Source organism: Rosa rugosa, chromosome 1, assembly GCF_958449725.1.
Source record: "Rosa rugosa chromosome 1, drRosRugo1.1, whole genome shotgun sequence".
NCBI lineage: Eukaryota > Viridiplantae > Streptophyta > Magnoliopsida > Rosales > Rosaceae > Rosa > Rosa rugosa.
In genome coordinates, this window is record NC_084820.1 from 3,948,304 (window position 1) to 3,972,325 (window position 24,022).

The window sequence follows — 24,022 nt, forward strand, 5'->3', positions numbered from 1 at the left end:
ATCACTTAACAGTATGGATTATCGTTTAGTTTGAATTTTGTTACTTATGTATCTAATTATCAATGATCACTTAACAGTATGGATTATCGATACGTAGAAGCTTTGCGAAGTGATGTCCAATATGGGAATGAGTATTCGGAACTACATGCCGAGGCTAGGCAACTAGCATATAACATGTGTATTGACATCTCCCAAGACAACCCTGGCATTAACCTTGATGATAAGTACTACATGGCAACTTTATATGTTAATGAAGGAATTAATCTATACATGGAAGCTAGATGGATTTTAAGTAATCCCGAAAACATGATGAGGCCATTGCAAATGGGATGCTTAGGACGAAAGATTGGGGACCACCCAATTACCAACAAGTAGCTCAATCTGAAGAGTCAGTAGAATCTCCTAGTGTTAAACATGTCAAAGATGTTGTTGCACCATCATCTTCTCATGTTCATACACATATTAGATCAAAGCCATACATGAGTGTTCGCCCCCATGTGTCTATTCCTTTTGGTTTTATGCCTACTCCTGGTTTAAATGATGGAATGGAGGAAACATATACCTCTAGTCCTAATGTGGTCCTGGAGAAGGGTAGTTCTTAAAATAAGGGGAGACCCTAGAAATTTGTTGTTTGTATTTTCATTTCATGAAAAGATCGTTGTGTTTCAATAATGCTTGTAATCAAGTTGATGTTAGAAAATAGCTCTTAAAAGCCTTTTCTAACCTTTGTGTAATTAGTTTTACTATAAATTATGTTTATAATAAAATATTTTATTTAAGAATATTTTGGTTTGGATTATAACCATATAGATCATTTTCTTTAATTAGGACTATGGCCAATAGAAGAGATCCACCTGTCGATGCAGACAATTTTGTCGAAGCCTTCGCAAGAAGGATGGAGGCAAATCAAGTTGGTGGGAGGCTAGGACGGCTAGTAACATACATAAAGAGTCTAGGGGCAACGAAATTTACTGGAGGGAAACCTCACGAGGCTGAAGAATGGATTTACAATCTGGAAATCCACTTTGAAATGATGGACTGTACCCAAGTAGAGCTACGAAGAGTGGCTACTTGTCTGTTAGAAGGAGATGCTCGTTTCTGGTGGGACACGGTCAAACGTGTCACACTCCCTGCAGCAATGGAACACATGGAATGGGCTGTCTTCAAAGAGAAATTTCTGGAAAAATATTTTCCACAAGTTGAGAAAGACAAGAAAGAATTAGAGTTTATTCAACTTACCCAAGGAAAGATGACTGTGATTGAGTATGAGACCAAGTTCACTAAACTTTCTCGTTTTGCTCCACACATGGTAGATACCGATGACAAAAAGGCAAGACGATTCATTGGAGGACTGAACTCCAATATTCGAAGAATGGTCACTCAGCGTGGAATCACGTACGAAGAAGCTGTAGACAAAGCCTTAACTCAAGAAGAAGAGAATCAAAAGTACCGCATGGAGAAAGAGCGAGAGAATGGTTTCCGAGGAAAAAGAAGTCATCCAATGTCTAATCAGAAAAGCGAACAACCATGGAAGAAGCAGAAAGGGAGAGACTCATCAACTGAAAAAGGAAAGGAGGTGGCAAGAGGGCCAAATTGGTGTTTCAACTGTGGGGAAACGGGACACATGTCTAATGCTTGTCCAAAGCCACGTCGCATTCCAGGATCTTGTTTCAATTGTGGAAAGGTTGGACATTTCTCAAAACAGTGCAATGCACCGAGGCGAAACAATAACCCACCACCTCGTCCTGTCCAGCTAAATGCCATAGCTTGTGAGAACATCGTGATGGAAGGTACGCTGATAGCATATAGTACTCATGCTCATATACTATTTGACACTGGTGCATCCGATTCGCTTATATCTGCTACATTTGTCACAACTTTGGGATTGACACCAAGTGAGCATGATGAAATTTTAACAGTCTCAACACCATTAGAAAAATCTACCACCTTAACCAAAGTATGCAAATCATGTCCTATACATGTTCTAGATACAGAATTTCCCATGGACCTCATAGTCATAAACTTGAGGCGATTTGACATAATTCTAGGATTTGATTGGTTAAGCAAATACCCTCATAGGCTGTCGTGAGAAAACCATCACCTTCTCTATTCCTGGTCAACCCATTAGAAAAATTCAGTGTGACTTGCCCAAAAATTTCATACCTTCCAAACTTCTTGCCAATGTCGAATTAAAGAGTTCAAAAACTTTAATAGACCAAATCCCTGTGGTGAACTCTTTCAAAGACGTTTTTCAAGAAATCACTCATTTACCTCCAAGTCGAGAAATTGAATTCAGCATTGACCTTATACCTGAAGCCAGACCAATTTCTGTTACTCCCTATAGAATGGCACCAAAAGAATTGAAGGAGTTACAGACGCAAATCAAAGGATTGCTCGATCTCGGATTTATCCGGGCTAGCGCTTCTAGCTGGGGAGCACCTGTTTTGTTCGTGAAGAAGAAAGACGGATCTCTCCGACTATGCATCGACTATCGGCAACTAAACAAGGTGACTATCAAAAATAAGTATCCATTGCCGCGAATCGATGATTTGTTTGATCAACTACGGGGAGCTCGAATATTTTCAAAGATCGACTTGCGCTCTGGGTACCATCAACTTCTGGTCAAGAAGGATGATATCCATAAAACCGCATTTAACACACGGTATGGACAATATGAGTGGTTGGTGATGTCCTTTGGATTAACCAATGCACCAGCCATATTCATGGATTTGATGAACCGAGTGTTCAGTCCATTTCTGGATAAATTCATTATCGTCTTCATCGATGATATTTTGATTTATTCAAAAAGTGAAGCGGATCACACACAACACTTGGAGACAACTTTACAAGTGCTTAGGGAACACAAGTTATGTGCGAAACTTGAGAAGGTTGGTGATTTAGCTTACCGACTAGATCTACCCCAAAACTTATCCAACGTGCACAACGTTTTTCATGTATCTATGCCACGGGAATACAAACCAGACAATTTCCATGTCATCAACCATAGTACCATAGAACTCTCAGAAGATGTCACATACGAGGAGGCACTTATTCGTATCTTGAGTCGAGAAGTACGGAAACTCCGTACTAAGGAAATCCCACTAGTGAAGATACAATGGAATCGACACGATGAAAACGAGGCTTCGTGGGAGTTAGAATCAGAAATGAGGAAGAAACATCCTCATTTGTTCATAGAACAAGGTACGTAAAAATTCGAGGACGAATTTTTTTTTAAGGTAGGTAGACTGTAATAACCCGAAAATTAGTGTCAACTATAGAGTACTATATTATTAGTTATATTCGAAATGTCTTACTTTGTTATTAAGCTCAAGACTCTCATCCATATTATTTTTATGATGCATGTCATTTTAGTACTAATTATTGATATTTTCTTTTTACCTTAAGAAAGCACTAAAGTTCTTTACTTATCAATTAGGTAAATGTGTATCTATATATATATATATAATTGGCAAAGCTGCTTTATGTTTTCTTTCTTTTACTACTCTTTTAATTTTACTCTTCCTTTTAATCATTTAACCTAACTAGTGAATTAGCCACTTGCATTACAATATTAGTCACTCACTTATCTTAGTGCTTAATTCTAGCCTATATATATCATTATGATCTGATCATACTCAACTTGAAGATCAAATGCAAAATTTGATCAAAAACTCCCTTAGTTGAAGAGAAAACCCAACTAAAAGTTCCTCACACAAATCCTTCATCCTATTTCCCTTAAGAAGTTTCCTTTTGTGAAAGAAGTCCAAAGTTTGATCACAAGACCTTCTGAGTTCCTTAAGTAAGTACATGAATACATTTCTATATTATTTTGTCTTTAAGATTTATCAAATTGCATAATCAATGATAAAATGGAAAAGGATCTGCTTTGCTGCAAACCTGTATTTTCGTATATAAAAAAGTCTGTTTTGTCAAAAATATTTACAGTATTAAATTCCTCATCAAAATTTCTTCAATTTAGGCTTTTGAATCACTAAAAAAGGTTAAGAAATGAAGAAGTTATGGCTAATCAAAGTTTTCAACTTTTAAACTCGCTGGAAATCTCATACAGTTATCACAACTTCAAAAATTCATATCTCCCTCATTCCTTAATCATTTTCTACAAACTTTATATCAATTTGAAGCTTAGGACCTCTACTTGTGATCTGGAGAGTTTGAGAATTAATGGTAAAATACACAGAACGTAAAGACTTAAACACCAAAGGTCAGTAACAAAAATATCGGTTTCTGCACTGTTATGGTTCTTCACCATTTCTGGACTATATCCCTCTGATCTGGACTACATGACTTATTCCATTGAATTCCTTGTGAAAAACCCTTTGACATGGTGTACTCATTTGACTAATTCGGACTTGTGATGGACATCATAACACATTTTGAAGTTTGATGAACTTCAATGGATTTGGACATAAGAACTGAAATACTAACTATAATATAATTTTGTTAAATTCTGTATATTTACTTATTTAATGCTTGTACTTTATTATTTTACTTTATTTCAGTTATTTACAAGCTTATTAATTGTGTATATTTACTCATTTAATGCTTGTGCTTTAATATTTTACTTGATTTCAATTATGTATAAGCTTATTTATTTTATTATGTTGTTTACTAGTGAATTTACTTATTTGTGTTATACAATTATGTTACATATGTTTTCATATGAAATTATTCCTAAGTATATGTCTCTATATATATGTGTGTGTACATATACATATATATTACGATCTATAATTCATAAAGATTGTATTTTGTGGATTTGATTATGTTTGAGAAGTACAATTGTGAAGCTGGGTGGTTAGTATTACCCCGTGCTTAAGTAAATGTGTTTTGGTGTTATGAGACGTTAAGCCTGGGCCCTAGTCCCTATAGATAGTGCACTATTATACTCATAGGAAGGAAGTAGCCGACCTTGGGTATACATACTTTGGTAGTGTCCTCAGTATGCTACGACTTACCCGTGCTTTGGGTATAGTAGACATACCCTAGTACGTGGATTTATGATTCGTTGCCAGTTAATCCGAAAATTCACTAAGAAGAGAAGTGTACTTATATTATTTCAATCAAATATATGTCTGCGATATATTATTAATATGTTACGATGCTAAGTGAAAAAGAGAATTGAGCATGCATTTCTTTGAGGTTACTTCACGTATTAATGCTGCAATATATTGTTGGTTCAATAAGGAGATGTGACTATATGATTTATTATAAACCATTCACACGGATGAATATATTTGTATATATGTGTGTGTGTATTGTGTGTATACATATACATATTTAAGAATTCGTATGAACATATAAATGGTTCCCGGTACATTTTTACTTGGTTATTCACTTTGATTTCCTATAAGACACATTAATATAAGAATGTATGTTGTGTACTTACTGGGCTTGTGTTGCTCATGATGCTACACCTTCTTGTTTTCAGGTAGCGATTAGACGCTTGGGGAAAATGGGGCGTTTCTCTAAATAAATGAATGTTTTATTTTCTACTGCTTTCTCAAAAGAAATAATGTAATATATTTTGTTCAGCTTTAGTATTGTAAAAATAATAATTTCAATTTCTAATAAAAGTATTATTCAGACTTATTTGCAAATTCTTTTACTTTAATCTATCCTTTGAGGAAGTTTTATTTGTAATAACCCACATCACAAATTCGGGTACCATATTTCAGTATAATATTGGTCTTGGGTTTGGGGTGTGACAGCTATACACAAGAATATCGTCGAATTAAACAACCACGAATTTTCCAATAAAAGGGCGAAATACCTGATTCATGAGTCGCATGAATGTGCTAGGGGCATTCGTTAATCCGAACGGCATTACAAGCCACTCAAACAGACCATCACGGGTCTTGAAAGCAGTCTTCCATTCATCTCCAGGCCTTATCCTTATCTGATGGTACCCACTTCGTAAATCAATTTTTGAAAATACCTTAGCTCCAGATAAGTGGTCAAGCATATCATCCAAGCGTGGGATTGGAAACCTATACTTTACTGTTATCTTATTTATTGCTCTACTGTCAATACACATACGCCAGGTCCCATCCTTCTTAGGTGTGAGTAATGCTGGTACTGCACACGGACTCATACTTTTCCGGATCACTCCTTTCTGTAGCAACTCAGTCACTTGCCTATTGAGCTCTTCATATTCTTGTGGACTCATGCGGTAGTGAGGCCTGTTTGGCAAACTTGAACCTGGTACGAGATCAATGTGGTGTTGTACGTCACGCATAGGTGGTAGCCCAGAAGGTAACTCCTCAGGAATGACTTCACTATTTTCCTCTAACAAAGGTGCCAACACCTTCGAATAACTAAAATCATCAGTGCCCACTTCTTTCACCATCAACATATACAATTCCCCACTTTCTTTGGATTCAGTTAAAAACTTCTTTGTGGAGAGAAAACTGCAGCTCTCTGCTTTGGATGATTTTGGTTTGTGGTCTGCTCTAGATGGACCCAAAATAATTTTCTTTCCATCCTTCAAGAAAGAGTAGGTGTTCTGGTACCCGTCATGGTGAGCTCTCCTATCAAATTGCCAAGGACGGCCTAATAAGAGATGGCAAGCATCCATTGGTGCTACATCACACCATTGTGAGTCTTGGTAGTTTTTTCCAATAGAGAATGATACCAAACAACGTTGGTTGACTACTACATCACTACCTTTTTTGAACCACTGCAGCTTATAGGATATTGGCTTCCTTTCTGTTTGCAAGTTCAACTTGTCTACCATCTCTTGTGCCACAATGTTTTCACAACTCCCACCATCAATGATAACTTGACACACCTTACCATTGGAAGTGCACTTTGTATGAAATATATTATGTCTTCTCCAATCTGGGTGCTCTTCTATTTTTGATGCATTCATGGTTCTTCTTATCACAAGTGATTCACCTTGATCACTCCAGGTAACTTCTTCGTCACTATAATAATGACAATCATCAGATATCATTAGTTCACCATGTCTTGCTTCACTTGTTTCTCCTATTTCCTCAACCAAGTTCACCACCCGTCGATTAGGACATTCAGATGCTATATGTCCCAACCCCGAACACTTGAAACACTTCTTAGGCTTGCCACCCTCCTTGAGATTGGTGCGGTTGTTCTGGAATTCAATCCTTTGTTCTCCTTTTTTATCAGTCTCAGATGGTGCAACCCACTTGGCAGCAATTTGTTTGTGGTAGGAGTCCTCATTGCTAGGCCGCTTCTGACGTACTTTTAGTTGTTTCTCCACCTCACTAGCCAATTTGTAAACATCATTGTAACTCCAATATTGTTGTAAAACCACCACATCATGAATTTCTTTTCGCAACCCTCCAAGATATCTTGCAATTAACTGCTCCTCTTCCTCTATCACTCCACATCTTGTAGTCAAGAGATCGAACTCCTCTGTGAACTCATCAACTGTTCTCGACCCCTGCCTTATGTTGTGAAGTTTCATAAAGTTGTTTTGAGTATAGTTTTCTGGTAAAAATATTTTTCGCAATTCTTTCTTCATCTTGTCCCAATTCTTGATCTTCGGCTTTCCTAGGCGTTCACGGCGAGATCGCAAGGATTCCCACCAAGCAGAGGCCTTGTGTGTCAATTTGATCGCCACCATCTTCACCTTTCTTTCATCAGGAGTGTTCTTGTAATCAAATATTCTTTCAATGGTGTTAAGCCAATCAATGAATTCATCTGGTCGCATTCTTCCTTCAAACTCAGGGAGATCCTTCAAGTTTAAAGAATGGTGATCATGGTTATTACCATGCCTCCTATCACCATGAGAATGAACACTCTCCTCCCCGTCGGAACTCTCACCATCATCACGGCCTTGAGTTTCGATGCGAGCAAGGCGTTCACTAAGTTGTTCAATCAACCCCTTGATTTCCTCCATGTCGTTGGTATTGCCACGACCCTCCATCCGAAAACCTCCCCTACCACGTCTGTTAGCCATGGAAACCGTCTATCGATCCCACCAAACAGAATCCGGGCTCTGATACCAGATTAATGGGAAATTAAGTCAGACACAGGTCTCTAACTCTACCACTTGACACAAGAAACAAGATGTTTAGAGAACTCACACGTATTTGCAGCCAAAGCCACGTTTTCTTATATCATATAACTCAATAATCCAAAGTCTTACAAGCAGCAACATAAATAGTGATGAAAACCTAGCCTAATCTGGAAAGTAATAATAAAAGATATGAGACTTAAATGTTTGATACAGAACGTTGTAAGGAAAAGAATCATAATGAAACTAGGATGATTATTTCCTAACGTAATCATGCAAATAAGCAGGAGGTTGTCCTTGAGTTGTCCTCTTGGGCCTTCCTTCCTCTAAGTTGGAGGATATACCCGTATCAACTCAATCCCGAAAGCTTCGGGCTTTCCGAAGGGTTTTCAGCATTTTCCGGCGACTATTGAGGAAGCATGAGATGAGAAACTTCGTCGACTCATCAAGCTCTACTAGTTGCTATAATTGGTTTTCAATTTCATTGAGTTTTGATCGATTTGATATTCTGGATATCAGATTTCTCCCATCTGTGGGTTTTGTTCTAATAATCTTACACATCATTTGAGCAACTTATGTAAAATTACAATCTCTGGCTTCTACGGGAAGGTATCGGACTTGGTTATTTGGTTTCTGGCAAGCACGAGGGTTTTGGCGCAGGAATATCAACGCCCTTTAGCTGTTTGGTGGTGGTGAGGCTATGACCAATTAATGAGGCTGCTGAGGTCTGAGGTTAATTGTTGTTGGAGAACAGAGCTCTGTTGGTTTTGACCAAGTAACTTACCCAAGCTATTTACCCAAGAAACACATTTTTACCAAACTAACTGGACTAACAGATCATAACGTGCAATTAATGGCTAGATTGAATCTGGATCAAAATCAAGGGCTCAGATGTGTCAGTGTTAGTGCACTGACGATGCATAGAATCCGTTTCCGGGACTTCAACTGTGCGTGCAATACACGCGCTGCTACCCTAAATTCAGTTTATTATAAATTGAACAAAAAAAAAAAAAAAGTAGGGGATGAGATGGCTCGTACCTGAGCTGCCATCCCAACACATCATGCATTAGCCACCGCACCAACACCAACATTTAAGTTTATTGACCTTGGTTTTATCAACTTTAATTCGTTTTGAGGGCTCTTCTTCCTTCTCCAGATCTTGCGACGATTTCAAAGTCTTTAATCCCATCTTCCTTCTCCATCTATTCACCCATAACATTCGATCCACCATTTAATTCCGAAACCCACATATTCTAAATCAAGCACGATCTAGCTTCACCGTCGACTTCTAGAAGAGGATCACAGTCTTGATTGGCTTCAGAAACTTCAACGAGCAATGGCGGAGAAGATGAAAGAAAATGAAGATGAAAAATAGTACTGCAGGACCTCTGTCTTTGTTCCTTCATAGCTTCTACCAGCTTCCAATTTCACCTTCGTTCCACCATAGATAAATTGCTACAATTTGAATCAAATTCAACAAAGCAGATCAATCAAAGAAGTTGAAAAACCGATTTCGAGCGGGCGGGTTGCTTCTTTGGAGAAAGATGGACTGGTTAGGCGGACCATGATGCTTTGGGTGTCACCTTTCCGATGATGTCAACTCCCCGCTAATCGGCAGGCAATAGAGTCCGCCGATATGCGCAAGCATTCAGTGACTCCGCGAAAGCTTGATTAATTATTTTGTTTCATTTACCCGTTCTTAGGATTTTTACCTCTTTGACTGTGGAGTTTTTTTTCATACCAGTTAACGGCGCTGACGGTGACTAGCTTTGTTAACAAACGGCTGATCTGATGGCTCAGATCGCGTAGTCGCCTCAGAAAGCTAGATGTCTTGACAACGCATTAGGTGACCACCCACCTAGGTGGGTAGAAGAATTTTCGTCAAATATCACCACTTTCTAGTTGTGAGCCTGTCTCGAGAGACAGTGGCGGAACTATTCAAGAGCCAAGAGTGGCCTTGGCACCACCCTCCACAATTTTTAAAACATGCTAGTTAGCCTCTCAAAATTAAGATGAATGTATGAACCGGAAAACTTTAAAACAAGCTTCTGACCCCCCAATCCATATTAAATACTTGATAAAATAATTATCAATTTAAATTAATTAAAACTATAATTATGTATGCATTACCTCTTTTAGAGCCAGTTCACCTGTTGGGTTAGAGTCACGGGTGTAAAATTGAAAAATAATCTTTTGGGAGTGAGAGATAAAATAACTGGCTAGGTATTTATAGTGAAATTTTTTTGGTTACCATTTGTTACCGTTTTAATTTTAACGGTCATATATACATATACATTAATTAGGAACCTTAGGATCTGATGTTTAATTAAACCCAACTGTCCAGGTTAAGGACCGTTGGTTTCAAATTTAGAAAGAAACTAACAGCGGCCTGCCACGTACTGAACTATTATCGTCCCGTCTTCAGTCGCTATGCGAAAAAAAACTGATGATACGTATGAGCGCCGAAATTTCACGTTGTTAGGAGACAAAAAAAGGGGCTGCACGCACGCGCATTTTCCGTCCCTCTATCTATGTCATGGCTGACGTCGCCCACGTTTGGGATTGGGCCAGCGTGGTAGCCTGGTTCACTAGGTCACCGAATGGGTCAGGAAGTTGGCTTTCTTCATGACCTGGGTAAGAGAATGTCAAGAGGAAGCTGATTACCAATTTATCGGTGGAAGCAAAATTTTTCAAATTTAGGCTGAGGTGGTGACCTAGCCTAAGCAGAGACCGACCAACAGGCGCGGAACTACATGGCAGGCTTTATGGGCTATAGCCCAGACAACATTTTGGCCCAAAAACCCCTAAGTATATGTCCCTTCAGCCCATACCAGTCCAAAGAAAAAAAAAAAAAATCTGTTGAAGTCTGAAATCGCATACTCAGTCTCCCACTGCCGCAGCAGGTCACTACTCAAGTACTCACCAGGTCAGTTGAAGTGAAGGATTGAATACTCCCACAAACCGCCGCCGGAAATCTCCGTTAACCCACAATCCGATTTGGGGATCCTACTTCACAGGTACAATTACTCCATCTTTCATCTTCATGGAGATCTAAATTTCAATTTGGGGAAATCCCATGAATGATGAATCTACTCTAAATTTCTGGGTTTGTGGTTACTGGTTTTGTAGGCAGACCTGCTTGTGCGTTTGGATGGAGGTCAGTGGCTGACTTGGAGAATTGGAGTTGGCGAGTGAGTTGCTGCTGTGAAATTGTGAATCTGGATTTTTGCTTCTTCCACCTGTTTTTCGTGTGGTTACTGGTTTTTAACATAGTTGCACCGAAAAAAAATTTTGGGCTTCGCCCAAAAAAGACCATATTCAAGTTAGCCCATCCCATTTTCGAATCCTGGATCCGCCCCTGCCGACCAAACTCTCACCGCTGAACATGCTCTTATAATCTCATCTATTGCACTGGTGGAAAATTAATTGAAATAACGCTTTACTAAAGAAATTAATTAATTAATTCAAAAAAAAAAAAGTAATTGTAAAGCTGTATAAAAATTTAAAAAGATAAATATAAAATATTTTTATGGCAGATTATTAATCTGACTTTGTTCGAATACATTTGGTAATCTCTCTCTGAATTACGTTTTTAATTTTTCTTTGATGGTGCTATTCACACACCCATTTTCTCTATTCACACACCTCCTCTATTTATCTTTTACTTTAATTTTTTTTTATATATAAATTACCCTAACTACCCTCTCTTGCAATTATGTTTCTTTTTCTTTTTTCTTTTTTCTATTTGGCTAGTCAATCATCCCCAAATCATAAATCCTTATTTTCCCGCAGACAAAGAGAACTTCAAAACTCTTTGCGATTTTCTCTTTTCTTTTCCATCAAAAACTTCTCTAGCATAATCGTTCTTCCTCTCTAATGTGATGCTTTGAAGTTTAATTATGGCAGAACAAGCAACTTTAGACCCATCTTTGGAGAAGATTTTACATCTGATTTACAATGGAGACATGGAAGAAAAATATAAGTTTAGTGATTGTAATTGAAATTTATTTGGTGTATTTCAATCCATCGCTCTCCTCTAAAAAAAAGTCAATTTCTCAGCGATTTAGTGGACTAGGAGCTTTAAATTTGTGCGTTCTGTTCGTCTTAGTTTGATTTTGGTATAGCTTGCTTGCTAATCATGGTTTTGACTTGAGTTGATTGATAATTTTGAAATTGTTGACGCTTTGATTTCATTTTGACTTTAATTGACTAGCTAGTTTTGGATATTCATTTGATTTGGACTTTATTTGTAAGCTTGCAAGTACTGTTATTGGATATTAGAGATGAACTGATCAATGTCGGATCAGATTCTAATACATTGGATAAAAAAATTTCTTATATATCTGCGACATTGAAACATAGATATTGTGATCAAGAAGGTACTGCAATGCTACTTAAATTATCCTCTTTTTTTTTTTTTTCATTTTTCTAATCAGCAACGACATTCATGAGAAAAATTGATTTATTGTATAATGATATTTAATTCATGATTGATTTGCCAAATAGAAAATAGAAAAAAGAAAAAGAAACATAAATACAAATGAGGGTAATTAGGATAATTTGTAAAAGAAAAATTATATTAAAATAATAAAAAAATAGAAGGGGTGTGTGAATAGAGAAAATAGGTGTGCGAATAGCCGAATAGCAGTATAGCACCACCATTTTTTTTTTCTTTACAAATTGTTGTGCACGTGCATTTTGAGAAGCAGTCACGTGCTGGATGACACGGTGACATGGGAGCACGAATGCAAGTTGGGCACTATGTCGTGTATTCGTCAGTTAGCGCATGGCGCACAGCGAGGCGGGCCGGACCTATTAATGAAGGGTACCCTTCATGACTGTTGGGGGAGCTAGTTGTAATTTTATGGGTGTCCATTGGGGTAGGAAAAGGCCGTGCTCAGATAAGACAAATCGAATCGAATCGAATCGGGTAAATTTTGACCTCTAGTACAACGAATTCTAACTTGCCAATAGAGGCAAGCCAGACCACAGAGTTTGTGGTTAGAAGTAGAATTAGGGCTCTCCAAAATAAGAAAGCTGCGATTGGCTGGAAAAATTGTAAAGAGTTTTAAATTTACAAAGGTAAATCACGTGAAGTGATATTATTTTTTTTGGAAATTTTGCTTGGCACGTATAGACATAACTATTTTTTTTCTAGGTAAATGTTTAAAAAAAATGAAGTTGAAACAAAAAAAAATATTCTCAGTACCATTTGATCTAGTGGCACAAGTTTCTCATTTATAAGTGGGAGGTCGTGAGTCATAAGCTAGTTGCTGTATATGAGTTTTTTTTTTTTTTTGATCAAATGTATATGAGTTGTTTGATTTGATCCAAAAAAAAAAAAAAACACTAAAAAAATTGCAATCAAATTTTTGCTCATGTGAAAGCGACTATAATTATTAAATTTGAAAAAGGAAGCATTACACACTTGAGAATGAGATAGGGATTTTAGTTAGTTGCTTACTCGACACTTCAACATCACTTTTTTCTTGGTGAAATCGGATCACCAAATGCTCACATGTTTCTTGTGTGTGTGGCAAATGTGAATATATTTTTTTCATACAGTTTAGTTAAAATATAAAATAAACAAATTATTATCTATCACATCATATTGCTCTTAGTTGTTTTATTTTCACCTATTCGTAGTTGAAATTTATATTTTACAAGTTTTCTACGGCAAAATAGGGTCCACTTTTCAGTTCGATTCATATATATTTCAAGTACCATAGAAAATCTATCATATAGATTGTTTCAATTTATTAAGATTTGGTAGAGAAACCTAAAGTACGAAAGTTAGTTCGCTTACATTTTGTTTGAAATTAATCATTATTGACTTCGTAGTAACAGTCAAAAAAGTTGTAAAGTTGTGTTATGTACTTATGTTGACATTTAGTAGTATGTTTCTGATAGCTAAGCAGGAAAAATAAAATTTCTCATATTATCAGGCAAAAACGAAGAATTCTTATTATTAGTTTACAGGATGAACATTTAAAAAAACAGTAGCACATTTAGATTAAATACCCCAAAAAGGCAAAAACTAAATAAAACTAAAACCCACCTTCTAACAGTGAGAATGGATAAGGCGGTGGTGGACTCTCTTCCAGCTCCGCAAAATAACCCACTTCTCCACTACCACTCCTATTTCCACTATACCCAAACGGGCCAAACCCGTACCCGGAATTACCACTATTCCCATTTCCATGACCCGACTGCGTCGCTAACCCCGTAGAATTACCATACAGCTCGTTATCACTCCGATTCAGACCCACAACCCGGTTCTGGCTCCACCACCCCTGGGCCGTCGACGCCTCCGGCGACGTCGACCCCCGAGAAAAGCTCTCCATCTCAAAACCCGTCTCCGGCGACGAAATCACGCCCATCGCCCCGTCAACTTCATCCTCAGTCTTCACGGAAGCCGTCGCCCCCATCCCCGATGATGACGTGGACGAGGTGGACGCTATCACCAGCCGACGCTTCTTGTCCCCCAACCCCTCCGCGAGTCTCCGGCCCTTCTCCAGCATCATACGTGGCAAAATCTCGGGATCCTCAGCGACTCTGTGAAGAAACGCCATCAGCTGCTGCGGTCTTCTCTCCGTCGCCTCCAATCTCTTGCTCATGTTCTCCACCTCTTCCTCTAAGCTCCTCTGCTCCTGCCTCAGCCTCGCTATCTCCGTAACTATTTCTTCGTCGTCAAGCTCCTCCGACTTCCCATACGCCGTCGACGTCACCGTCCTGTTGTGATTATGTTTTTTCCTCACCACGTTCTTCAACAAATGCGTCTGCCCCCTCAGGAACCACTCGTTCGCAAACTCCCACCTGTCCGGATCAACCTTCCTGAATCCCTGCACGTACATCACATCCAATTCAACAAAAACCCAACTTAAGAAAAGAAAAGAAATTAAATTAAATCGCTACAAAAACACACTCACATAAGTATTGAGCTGCCGGACGAAGCTCGAGAAGTTATTATGCTTGAAATAAGCCGGCAACAGCCGCTGCGAGAACTCCAAAGGCTCGACGACGATGAAGCTGTTGTTAGCCCTCCCCCAAGCGATTAACCTGTCCGTTATAGGATCGCTGACCATCTGATAAGTCTTCATAACGAACGGCGCGATGACGTTCCCGTTGTCCTCCATGGGCTTTTCTGAAGAAGAAGAAGAAGAAGAAGCTCTCGGATTCTGAACCAACCGGCGGTGCTGCTGCTCTCCTCCGTGTGATGTGTTCGTTATCATCAACCCTTTTTTTTTTCTTCTCTCTTTCTCCCTGTGTACTGACCACCGTTATATATAAACAGACGCGTGTACAGTTACACAGGCTAACGTGGCCGCTGTTCATAAGGCGATGAGGTTATTTGATATTTGATTGGCTGAGGATAAGGGGCCCACCTGGCCCGCGCTTTATCACACGTCAGGGGCTAGATATTTTGGGGGGTTCCACACGCGCGGGGTTTGGAAAGTGGATATGAGTGGTGGTGCTCCCCCACGGATCATTTGCGGACAACTGTAGTGAGACCTAAACGACAGGGTGTGTACTAATTATTAATAATAATCCAGATTATAGTTTCGATCGGCACTATCTTACTTGATAACTGCTCCTTGTTAAGTGGAAGTGTAACAAGGGTATGGAGTCCTAGCCTAACATGTAATTAGCAAGCCTTTTTTATTGCCTTATTATATGAATCATTCCTGTTTGTGATATATAATTTAAGACATTAGCCAGCTGTTTTTGTCTCAAATTATAATATATAACTGACAAGGGAACACGTGGTGTGTGAATAGACCGTAGACTCAGATGTGAGAAAGGAAAAGTTACACTACTCATAATAACATAAAAAATATGGATATCGATATAGATGCATATAACTTCTCGTTTAAGTCGAGATAAGAAAGCTCAGTGCTAACTTTTTATTCAGTCACTGATGCTTAGGGCGTGAGACTCACACATCTTATTTTATATTTCACAATACATGCTTTTATTTTTATTAACTTCAATTTAAAAGAGAAAAATATTGAAATTTTAGAGCTATTTTATAATTGAATTCTATTTCACCTTATCTGAGTGAGCACATTCTATCAGCACAAGGAATCCACACATGAATCACAAGTCAAAGTCCCACACGTGAAGAGTGCATCAAGTTTCATCTGAACCAACACTAAACTATGCTATTCGAGCTAATCATTCTCTTTAATTGGAACAAGTGCTCCAATCTAAATGGGTTGGCCAAAACGAGATACTTAGATAGTTAATTGAAAAAATGTGCATAAAAACAAACACTAATTTATAAGATTAAGATGCTAAGATTAGGGCTAATCAAACTTTCCCACCCATCACAACCAAGCACAAGAATTCCGGATAAAGCAAGCGTGTTTAAACGTGCACAGAAGCAGCGCGTGGGGTGGGTCTTCGAATTTTTTTTTAATGAATTAGACAAGTTCAGGAATGGAAATGTAAGAGGGAACGAGCCAATCAGAAGAGAGGATGGAAAATGGGAGGTGTCTAATAATTAAAAAATGACTGAGACTTACTATTAATGGTGGGTTAGGGTTAGGGTTAGGGTTAGGGTTAGGGGGGTTTAGATTCGGAATTCGATTTTGCTTTTACTTTTGGGTTTATTAAAATAAGGGCTACTCGTGCATTGGAGCAGCGCATAAAGCTAAGGGGGGTTATGTGGCGGGTTTAATTAAGTGCCCGTCGTGTCCATGGTTTTGGAAATTAATATCTTTTGGTTCTTTTGGAGTGGTGTTAGGGCCACGGGGAGCATATTTGTTTACTCCAAATCTATGCTTGGTGGCTTGTTGCTCTCTTATTGGACTCTTGTCGGCTATTTTGATCCCGCATTTACATGATTAGTTTGGGTCATAATGAGTCTAGGATTCATGATGAGGGACTCTTGTTTAGGGTTTGGGGAAGAGATCGAGATTATTTTGCGATAATCCTCCTTAACTTGTTTTGTAATCGCATGTCACGAATCAGTAGCACAATTTGTCGATATGTGATTTGGTGATACATCTATATAGTTGTGTTGCTTAATCCAAGTTACAATATGTGTTGTAAGTGAGATAAATGGTAGTTTGGAAAAGAGGATAAACTTTTGTTGTATTACATAATCTCGACCGCTACCAACTCTGTGCATTAATAGACCAATTCTTATCTTATCTATACTATAATTAAGAGAAGAGGCTTTGTTAGCCAAAATCAAATTTTTTGACTGAAATGAACCTAAAACATTAAAATACTTTGAGAATTAATTAAATCACAATGGCCATTATGACAATTGCAAATTATATTTTTATTAATAAAAATAAACAAAATAAATCCTACAAATTCCACTTTTCTCTCTCTCTATCCTCTCTATGCAATAACTGTTTTCATCCATTATTTTTTTTCTTTTTTTCTGAAAAGAAAAATACTTACACATGCAGAGCATGTGTAGAGAAATGCTAGTATACGATAAATGAAGGTGATTTCATTAGTAAATATTGTTAAATGAAGTTAATTTCTCATATTAATATGGGTTCGGTAATAGACGGTTTTCCTAGTTTGTTTCTATGGGTGAGATAAATGGTAATAGGCTAATAATAGCTTTATACTGTTTTGGAAAAAAGATGCATCCCTTTAAAGAGCGTCTAATCATGCCCCCTAAACTTGCCAAAAACGTAGAGCCCACGGCAACACATTATTTATAGAAACCTTTACTAAGTATCCAAAGCTGGTTTTATGATTGGTTGGCGCTTTGTTTTTTGGTCAAAAATATGATTGGTTCATTTTTCTTGATCGGTCGATTTATTTATATAATACAGTATTTAAATCAATTTGTCAAACAACAACTCCATAACAACCACAATATTAAAAATTAGAAAACCCACCAATGAAATCACCTTCTAGCGTTCAATTTTGAAAACTATCAACTTCTAAACACAACCGCCTTAATCATGTTTTACTATTAATTGACTTCGTATTCCATATTTGTCTTTAGCGAAAAACTTATTAGCTAAGTTAGCTGGTTCGTAATCATGATTAGAAAGGAACAGTCTCACAATATCTGAGAAAAGAAGATAAAGGAAGTTGCAAAATGTTCTAAAAGGATCCAAGATCTTCAGATAAAGGAGATGATAGTGATATCAGGTATGCTTTCATCATGCTTGGAACACAGATTACAATCTAATAAAGAAAAAAGTAGTACTGTATACTGTTTTAACTTTTAAGCCGACTTACAAGAAGATAGAAGAGACATCGATTTTGCGATTTTGATATCGTCATTATGATCAAATTAAGGAGTATTGCCACCATTGCAGCAAGGAAAGATGTAGAGTTTTGATAGTAGAACATATAAATAAGGGAACCGATACAAGGGATATCAATACAGGATAAAATTACACAGCTACACACAGACCTTTACAAAATATGGACATGAGCACACACGAGCGTATTGTTCTCATAGCTCATAGATTACAATTCAGAAGACTTGAAAAATGTTTAACAGATAAAGAAACAAGATTTAGCCGTCTACCCCAAACAGGCGTTTTGAGATAGGGGTTTACATACTTTATAGCAGTTTAGTAACTCGAACGAGGAGTTTTGTGTATAAGCACACTGCAGCAGAACACAAACTAAGTTAGTATTTGCAAGATTCCTGTAACTCAAAGGTCACTAGAGATGGGCAAAGTAGATTAATGGAGTTAATAAATAAGAAGAACCAGACCTCAAGCAAGGAAAACGATGAACATCATATCAACTACTTCAGGAAATCTTCATGCCAATTTTGACTTCTCTTTCTCCCAGATTATATCAATTACTTGAAGATGATACCAAGACATTGTGCTCATTTAGATGCTTCTGGAATTGAGCCAGCTGAGTCTGCAGTTGTTGAATTCCTTCGGCCTTCTGAGAGAGTATTGCATCCAATTTGAAGATATAATCATCGAGTCGATTGCCTGGTTGATCTGCTTCAACCAGCAAATTCATCTCCTGCATAACTAATCCCAGTTAAACCATATTTAAACATAGTAGTAAATAAAACTAAGCAGAAAAGAGATTGTTGCTGACCTCCCTAACGATATCTATTGTCTGCTCTACTTGTCTTCGGTGAGCGGTCACAAGGTCATCCTCTTCCTAAAAGTCATTATATCACAACACACTTAGTAATTCAAAAATTTGTACTAAACTCAATATTTGAAATCTTACTTCTTACCTGCAATACAGCAATTAGATCATCATCGGAATTAGAGTTGATAGCCTCAGAATCAGGCTGATCCCTCCATTTCACCTGACTGCCAGTCTTTCTCTTTTCCTCCACAGCTGATGTCTGGTAGCTTTGTACCTTCTTACTATTTGGCCGCGATGGTCTCTCTTTCTCATAAGTCTGATCAGAGTAGTCAAAATCATCTTCGCCTATGGTACTTTGACCACCTATCTGATCCCTGTAAGAATCTGAATATACAGATGCAGGCAAACGTCCTTCTGCCCTCCCACTGGGTACGCGATTCACAACGTACTGGGGGGAGGGTTCTCGGTCAATCTGTTTGGACCAACCAAAGCTGCTCTTTTCTTGAGGAACAGATAGCGTGTTATCCTCAGAGGTTGTGTCAGTTGATAAAGATGAAGACAAGGGCAATGTTGTTGACTCTCTAAGGTTTGAAGATGAAGATAGTTGTTGCTTTCTGGAGCTGCTCCCTTTCGACAGACTCTTCACCCTGAAAGTGGCAAATTCATGAAATATGTAATAAACTATACAATCCTAGACAAGGATAGCATACATTTCACCGCTTCTTTTATTTTAAAAGAGAATACCTGTCAGCATATCTTAGTGTGTTAAGAGTGTGTTCACATGATCCTGTGCTTGGTGAAATGCATGATATCATAACTGTGCGTGAGTCGCCTACAAATGAATCTCTAAGAACTTCGGTGAGTTTACTCCCTCTGAAAGGAATGTGACCTTGGTCGTTGTCCAGAGCTCTAATGCATTCTTTTAGAGCAAGTAAGCTTTTATTAATTTCAGCACCTTCCATTCTGCAAGAACAAAAGTAAATTATTATCTCCTGCAACACACAGATAGTCAATATAAATGCAAAATGCACAAGGTTAAGTCTCCAGAACGCTGGAGATCTCTCCTAGGTAGGAGAACCAACTGACTCATTAACCCTAAGAATGCATTGGATGATGCTATTTGCTATAAGACCATTCTTATTGTTTAGAAATACACCCAGAAAATCCCCACCTTGTTTGTTTATCATTATCTGTAGTATCTGCACCGCGTTCACTTCCAGCAAGGTCTATGAAAGACAGCTTTCCTACAAGTCTGGCAGGCTTTGATTCATTTCCATCCGCTGATCTCTTGATACAAAGCTGAAGTATCGCATGTGATCGGGAAGATTCTTCATTTGCACCAGTTGTACCAGTACTTCTTGTGGAATTTCCTTTCTCAATCAACTCCTTGACTGTCTCAACATTTGACACCCTGTACTCTTGCAACCCAACGATACACACTTGCTGTTTACCATCCTCCCTCATGAAAAGTTTCCTGCAAAAGTGGAAATCTTTCAGGATATCAACCTGATGCTGAATCTTTTATTGCTCATGAGGATGAAAGAACTTACTTCCGATCATTTAGGAGATCAAAAAGTTTTCCTCCATATATCTCGAAGAAACTCACGAATAACTGAAAGCCTTGGTTTCGATAGGAATTCAGCATTAGTCTTAAGATATCTTGGGCTGCTTTAATGGGCAGCGGTTGCATGGTATAAGTCTTTCCACTACCTGACAAAGCAAAATAAGATTAAATCAGGTGTACGTACACAATAAAAAAATAATTTAAAAAAAAATTAAAAAAAAAAAACAATTAGAAGCGAGAAACAGAAACCATTCTGATTTGGAATGCTTTCAAGAGAAGAAGAAAAGGTCTTGACTGACTAAGCCAATAGAGATTAGAGAATAAAGTTTGAAAGAAGAGTTTGAAACCTAAACTCATTAAAAGGAACTTGTATAATGATTTCTGAAAATATTTCCAATGTGTACAAGAACACAATGATTTGAAACCAAAGGAATGTCCTTGAGGAACTGGATTGAACCAATCACCTTCTTATAAAATACCAGTAAGTATGAACAACTCCAAAAGAAAGAAAGAAAAAAGTGCAACTTACATGAGTAGCAACAGATGTGTTGCAACCTTTTGAGTATACAGTGATAAGTACTATGTTTTGGAAAGGAGATAATACTTGCCTGTTTGCCCATATGCAAAGCAAGTTGCTTTTGTTCGTTGGAAAATCAGCGGAACTATGGGTTCCACACTTTCAAAGTATACCTAACCACCAATAGTCAAAGATATAGTAAAACCAATTAATGGAAACAGTAAAGTGAAATCAAAGTATTCTAATTAACTCACTTCATCATTTGAAACATCTTCATCCAGAACGGCATCAAAAACAAATTCATGCTTCTCCTCATATGCTGTTAAGTCAACCTGCAGAGGATTGTGAATTAGACTAAAAAAACTCCTAACTTCCTAAGTCACAGCTCAACCAGGGATTTTTTTTTTTTTTTTTTTTCGAGAGATACCAAAGTACTAAGCTGAGTAAGCTCCAATGTAATAGTTTATTTACGGTAAGATCGGCATTCAGAAACTACATAACTTTCCATTTACAGTTTCTCAAGATAAGTTCAGCTAGAATTGCCCAACTTTCTGCACATGGGTATAATTTTGGTTTGCTAGACATCAGCACAAGGCCTGTGAGGAGTCGAGGTATTAATTCATTATGTTCAGTCTCTCACCTCTCACACGACAACAAACATGCACACATAACAGGACTGAGAAAAACAACTACACCTACAGACTCGGTGCACCAGGATCTCACCTTAAGTTTTGTTTCATGAACCGTGAGAGCATTAGAATTCGGTTCTATTGTAATGATGTCTTCCTCTTTCTTCGCAATTTCCTTTTTATTTAGTGGCCTCTTGCGCACCTGCATAAGAAATCATTACCACCACTCCATTGCAATGTTCAACCACTCATGCTCAAAAGCTCGCATTTGCCACACAATACTAAATCGAATGAGCACACCATTTAAATGGTACCAGAGAGTGAGAGTGACACATACCACAACTTTGATCTTGGCAACACTGTTGGCCCTTTCTTTATCTATCGACACACTCTTGAGAAGATTATTCTCAGGCAGACCTCGTGATCTGCTTGTAAGTTTGTTGGTCGACACAAATGGATCAGAGTCATCGAAACTTTTACCACGAACATGCATCTAGCAATGGCATACATAAAAAACACACAACATGAGCAAATGGAAAAAAAAATCTAATCTTTACCATACACACAAGTGACATATCATCAGCAAATTGTATACCACAGAGTTCGATATCTCTATCAATTCTAATATCAGGTATTGTCCGTATTGATGCTTTCATATAAGCAATGCAAAGCCTCATTTATCCATCTTTCTTGATTTATTTATTTATTTATTTTTTACTCAAGAAACATGCAATTACTGAAATTAAATTTCTGATCAGAAATTAAATTTCTGATCAGAAATTAAATATTAAAAAAAAAAAAAAAAAAAAACCAAACCTCAGGTAAGAGCTCGGTATCAAAGGAATGCAGATCAAGCAATCCAGGGCTAAACTCAACCCGATCATCGCCGAGCCTTCTCATGCTCGACGACCGCGACACAATCGGAGTCGCCGATGCCTCTGGTGACCGCTCATTCCCGCTCCTCTGATTATTCCGGTTCAATCTCGACCCGTACAGCTCAAAATCCTGCAATCAACCAAACTCAGAACAACCGATTCCAAAATTTTCAGCTCAAAATCAAAAACGACGACCGTCGCAAATGTCACCTGTGATAGGCCGGAGGATTGGAGCCATTTCGACGACGCGTCGGAGAAGAAGGTCTCCGAGTACTGACGCTGGTGCTGCATCGCCGAATTGGATCGCGACATCTGTCTCCCCACCGCATTCATCTCTCACCGGAGCGCCGTATTAGCTCAGAGAGAGAGAGAGAGAGAGAGAGAGAGCTTCTGAAGGTTTGTGGTGGTTGGAGGATTTTTTTTTTGGTTTTGTTTTGGGTCTCAAACTTTTGCTTTACAGTGTGAGTCTTTGAGAGGGTTTTGAAGCTTTGAAAAAGAGAGAGAGGCTTTTTTTGGTCACCGAGAATGGCACAGTACTAGAGTACAGTAGCTCTAAAAGGAGTAGAAAAATACCGGCGCGTGAGGTACACGCGACGACTGTGAGTGGCGGGGGACACGTGTTACTTTTCGTATATGGTTGTGAATGTCTCGGGCGGGGTTTCATGGCCTACACGTCGTTTAGTAGGCGGCGGGATTGGGTGTTTCGCGGGTGCATTGTTAGCCGTGGTCTGTGGGTTGTAGAGGGCGTAGATTGTGGGGACTTTTAGAACGTGGAGCCCAGTAAAGCGAGGACACGGCCACACGGGTCACGCTGTCATTATTCGGTTGTCTAGAAGTGGAAACATGTCACGCTTTGGGTACAAAGTTTTTTTTTTCATAATTGGTAGAGGACAGGAAAAAGAGGGAGGGAAAAATTGAATTTGAATTTGTGGTTTGTAATTTGTCGGTAACATGGTTTGTATATTGGTATAAACATTCCTGAACTTCACATGTTTGACCAGTTTTTTTATTTCAAATTGAAGATAAGATCTTGTATCTTAGGAATGAATGAAACCAGAAAATACAAGATAAGAACTTGACGTATTAGGCAATGTTTTTTGGATGAACAATGTGTGTGATCTCCACCAATGATGAGTGATATAATTGTATGTATCATTCAATTTAGTTTGAATCACACCACACTATTTTAGAAATAATTATACATTAATATTATTATAGTCCTAAATATATATATTTGATATTAACAAATTGATTTATTGTTGAACAAAACGCGAATGATGATGTTGTCATTGATGACATTTAATAATACTTATTGTTGCAAGGACATGATTAACATTTTTATGACTAAAAAATCACAGCTTAACATGTGAATCTTTG

General features: G+C 38.0%; 3 protein-coding genes and 1 pseudogene across 4 annotated transcripts; 1 reads left to right on the forward strand and 3 right to left on the reverse strand.

Moving 5' to 3' along the window:
• The first annotated feature begins 832 nt into the window (after positions 1–832).
• Positions 833–2,089, forward strand: LOC133728711 (uncharacterized). Its single transcript, XM_062156169.1, has one exon. The coding sequence runs from the start codon at positions 833–835 to the stop codon at positions 2,087–2,089; it is 1,257 nt and encodes a 418-aa protein (XP_062012153.1).
• A 3,539-nt stretch (positions 2,090–5,628) lies between these two features.
• LOC133728791 (uncharacterized) lies at positions 5,629–7,957 on the reverse strand (annotated as a pseudogene).
• Positions 7,958–13,952: 5,995 nt separating this feature from the next.
• On the reverse strand, positions 13,953–15,276 carry LOC133727000 (heat stress transcription factor C-1). The gene is made up of 2 exons (XM_062154627.1): positions 14,944–15,276; positions 13,953–14,856 (listed from the first exon to the last, which is right to left on the reverse strand). The coding sequence occupies exons 1-2, from the start codon at positions 15,244–15,246 to the stop codon at positions 14,062–14,064; spliced, it is 1,098 nt and encodes a 365-aa protein (XP_062010611.1). The 5' UTR covers positions 15,247–15,276; the 3' UTR covers positions 13,953–14,061.
• A 3,041-nt stretch (positions 15,277–18,317) lies between these two features.
• On the reverse strand, positions 18,318–23,163 carry LOC133711322 (kinesin-like protein KIN-13B). Of its 2 annotated transcripts, none has more exons than XM_062137463.1 (13): positions 22,856–23,163; positions 22,587–22,775; positions 22,108–22,263; positions 21,865–21,972; positions 21,396–21,473; positions 21,233–21,314; positions 20,611–20,770; positions 20,232–20,534; positions 19,805–20,023; positions 19,206–19,707; positions 19,061–19,126; positions 18,717–18,982; positions 18,318–18,607 (listed from the first exon to the last, which is right to left on the reverse strand). In XM_062137463.1, exons 1-12 carry the CDS (start codon positions 22,976–22,978, stop codon positions 18,803–18,805), a joined length of 2,166 nt encoding a protein of 721 aa, XP_061993447.1. In that variant the 5' UTR covers positions 22,979–23,163; the 3' UTR covers positions 18,318–18,607; positions 18,717–18,802. The 2 variants fall into 2 exon arrangements, with proteins under 2 accessions (XP_061993447.1, XP_061993444.1); XM_062137460.1 differs by having other exon boundaries at positions 20,611–20,766; positions 21,229–21,314.
• Positions 23,164–24,022: the final 859 nt, after the last annotated feature.

Coding starts and splice junctions, on each gene's coding strand:
- LOC133728711 (XM_062156169.1), top strand. CDS start 833: ATGGCCAATAGAAGAGATCCACCTGTCGATGCAGACAATTTTGTCGAA.
- LOC133711322 (XM_062137463.1), bottom strand. CDS start 22,978: ATGAATGCGGTGGGGAGACAGATGTCGCGATCCAATTCGGCGATGCAG. Junction 22,776..22,855: donor AATCCTCCGGCCTATCACAG/GTGACATTTGCG, acceptor GGTTGATTGCAG/GATTTTGAGCTGTACGGGTC. Junction 19,708..19,804: donor ACACTAAGATATGCTGACAG/GTATTCTCTTTT, acceptor TGCCACTTTCAG/GGTGAAGAGTCTGTCGAAAG.
- LOC133727000 (XM_062154627.1), bottom strand. CDS start 15,246: ATGATAACGAACACATCACACGGAGGAGAGCAGCAGCACCGCCGGTTG. Junction 14,857..14,943: donor TCCGGCAGCTCAATACTTAT/GTGAGTGTGTTT, acceptor ATGTACGTGCAG/GGATTCAGGAAGGTTGATCC.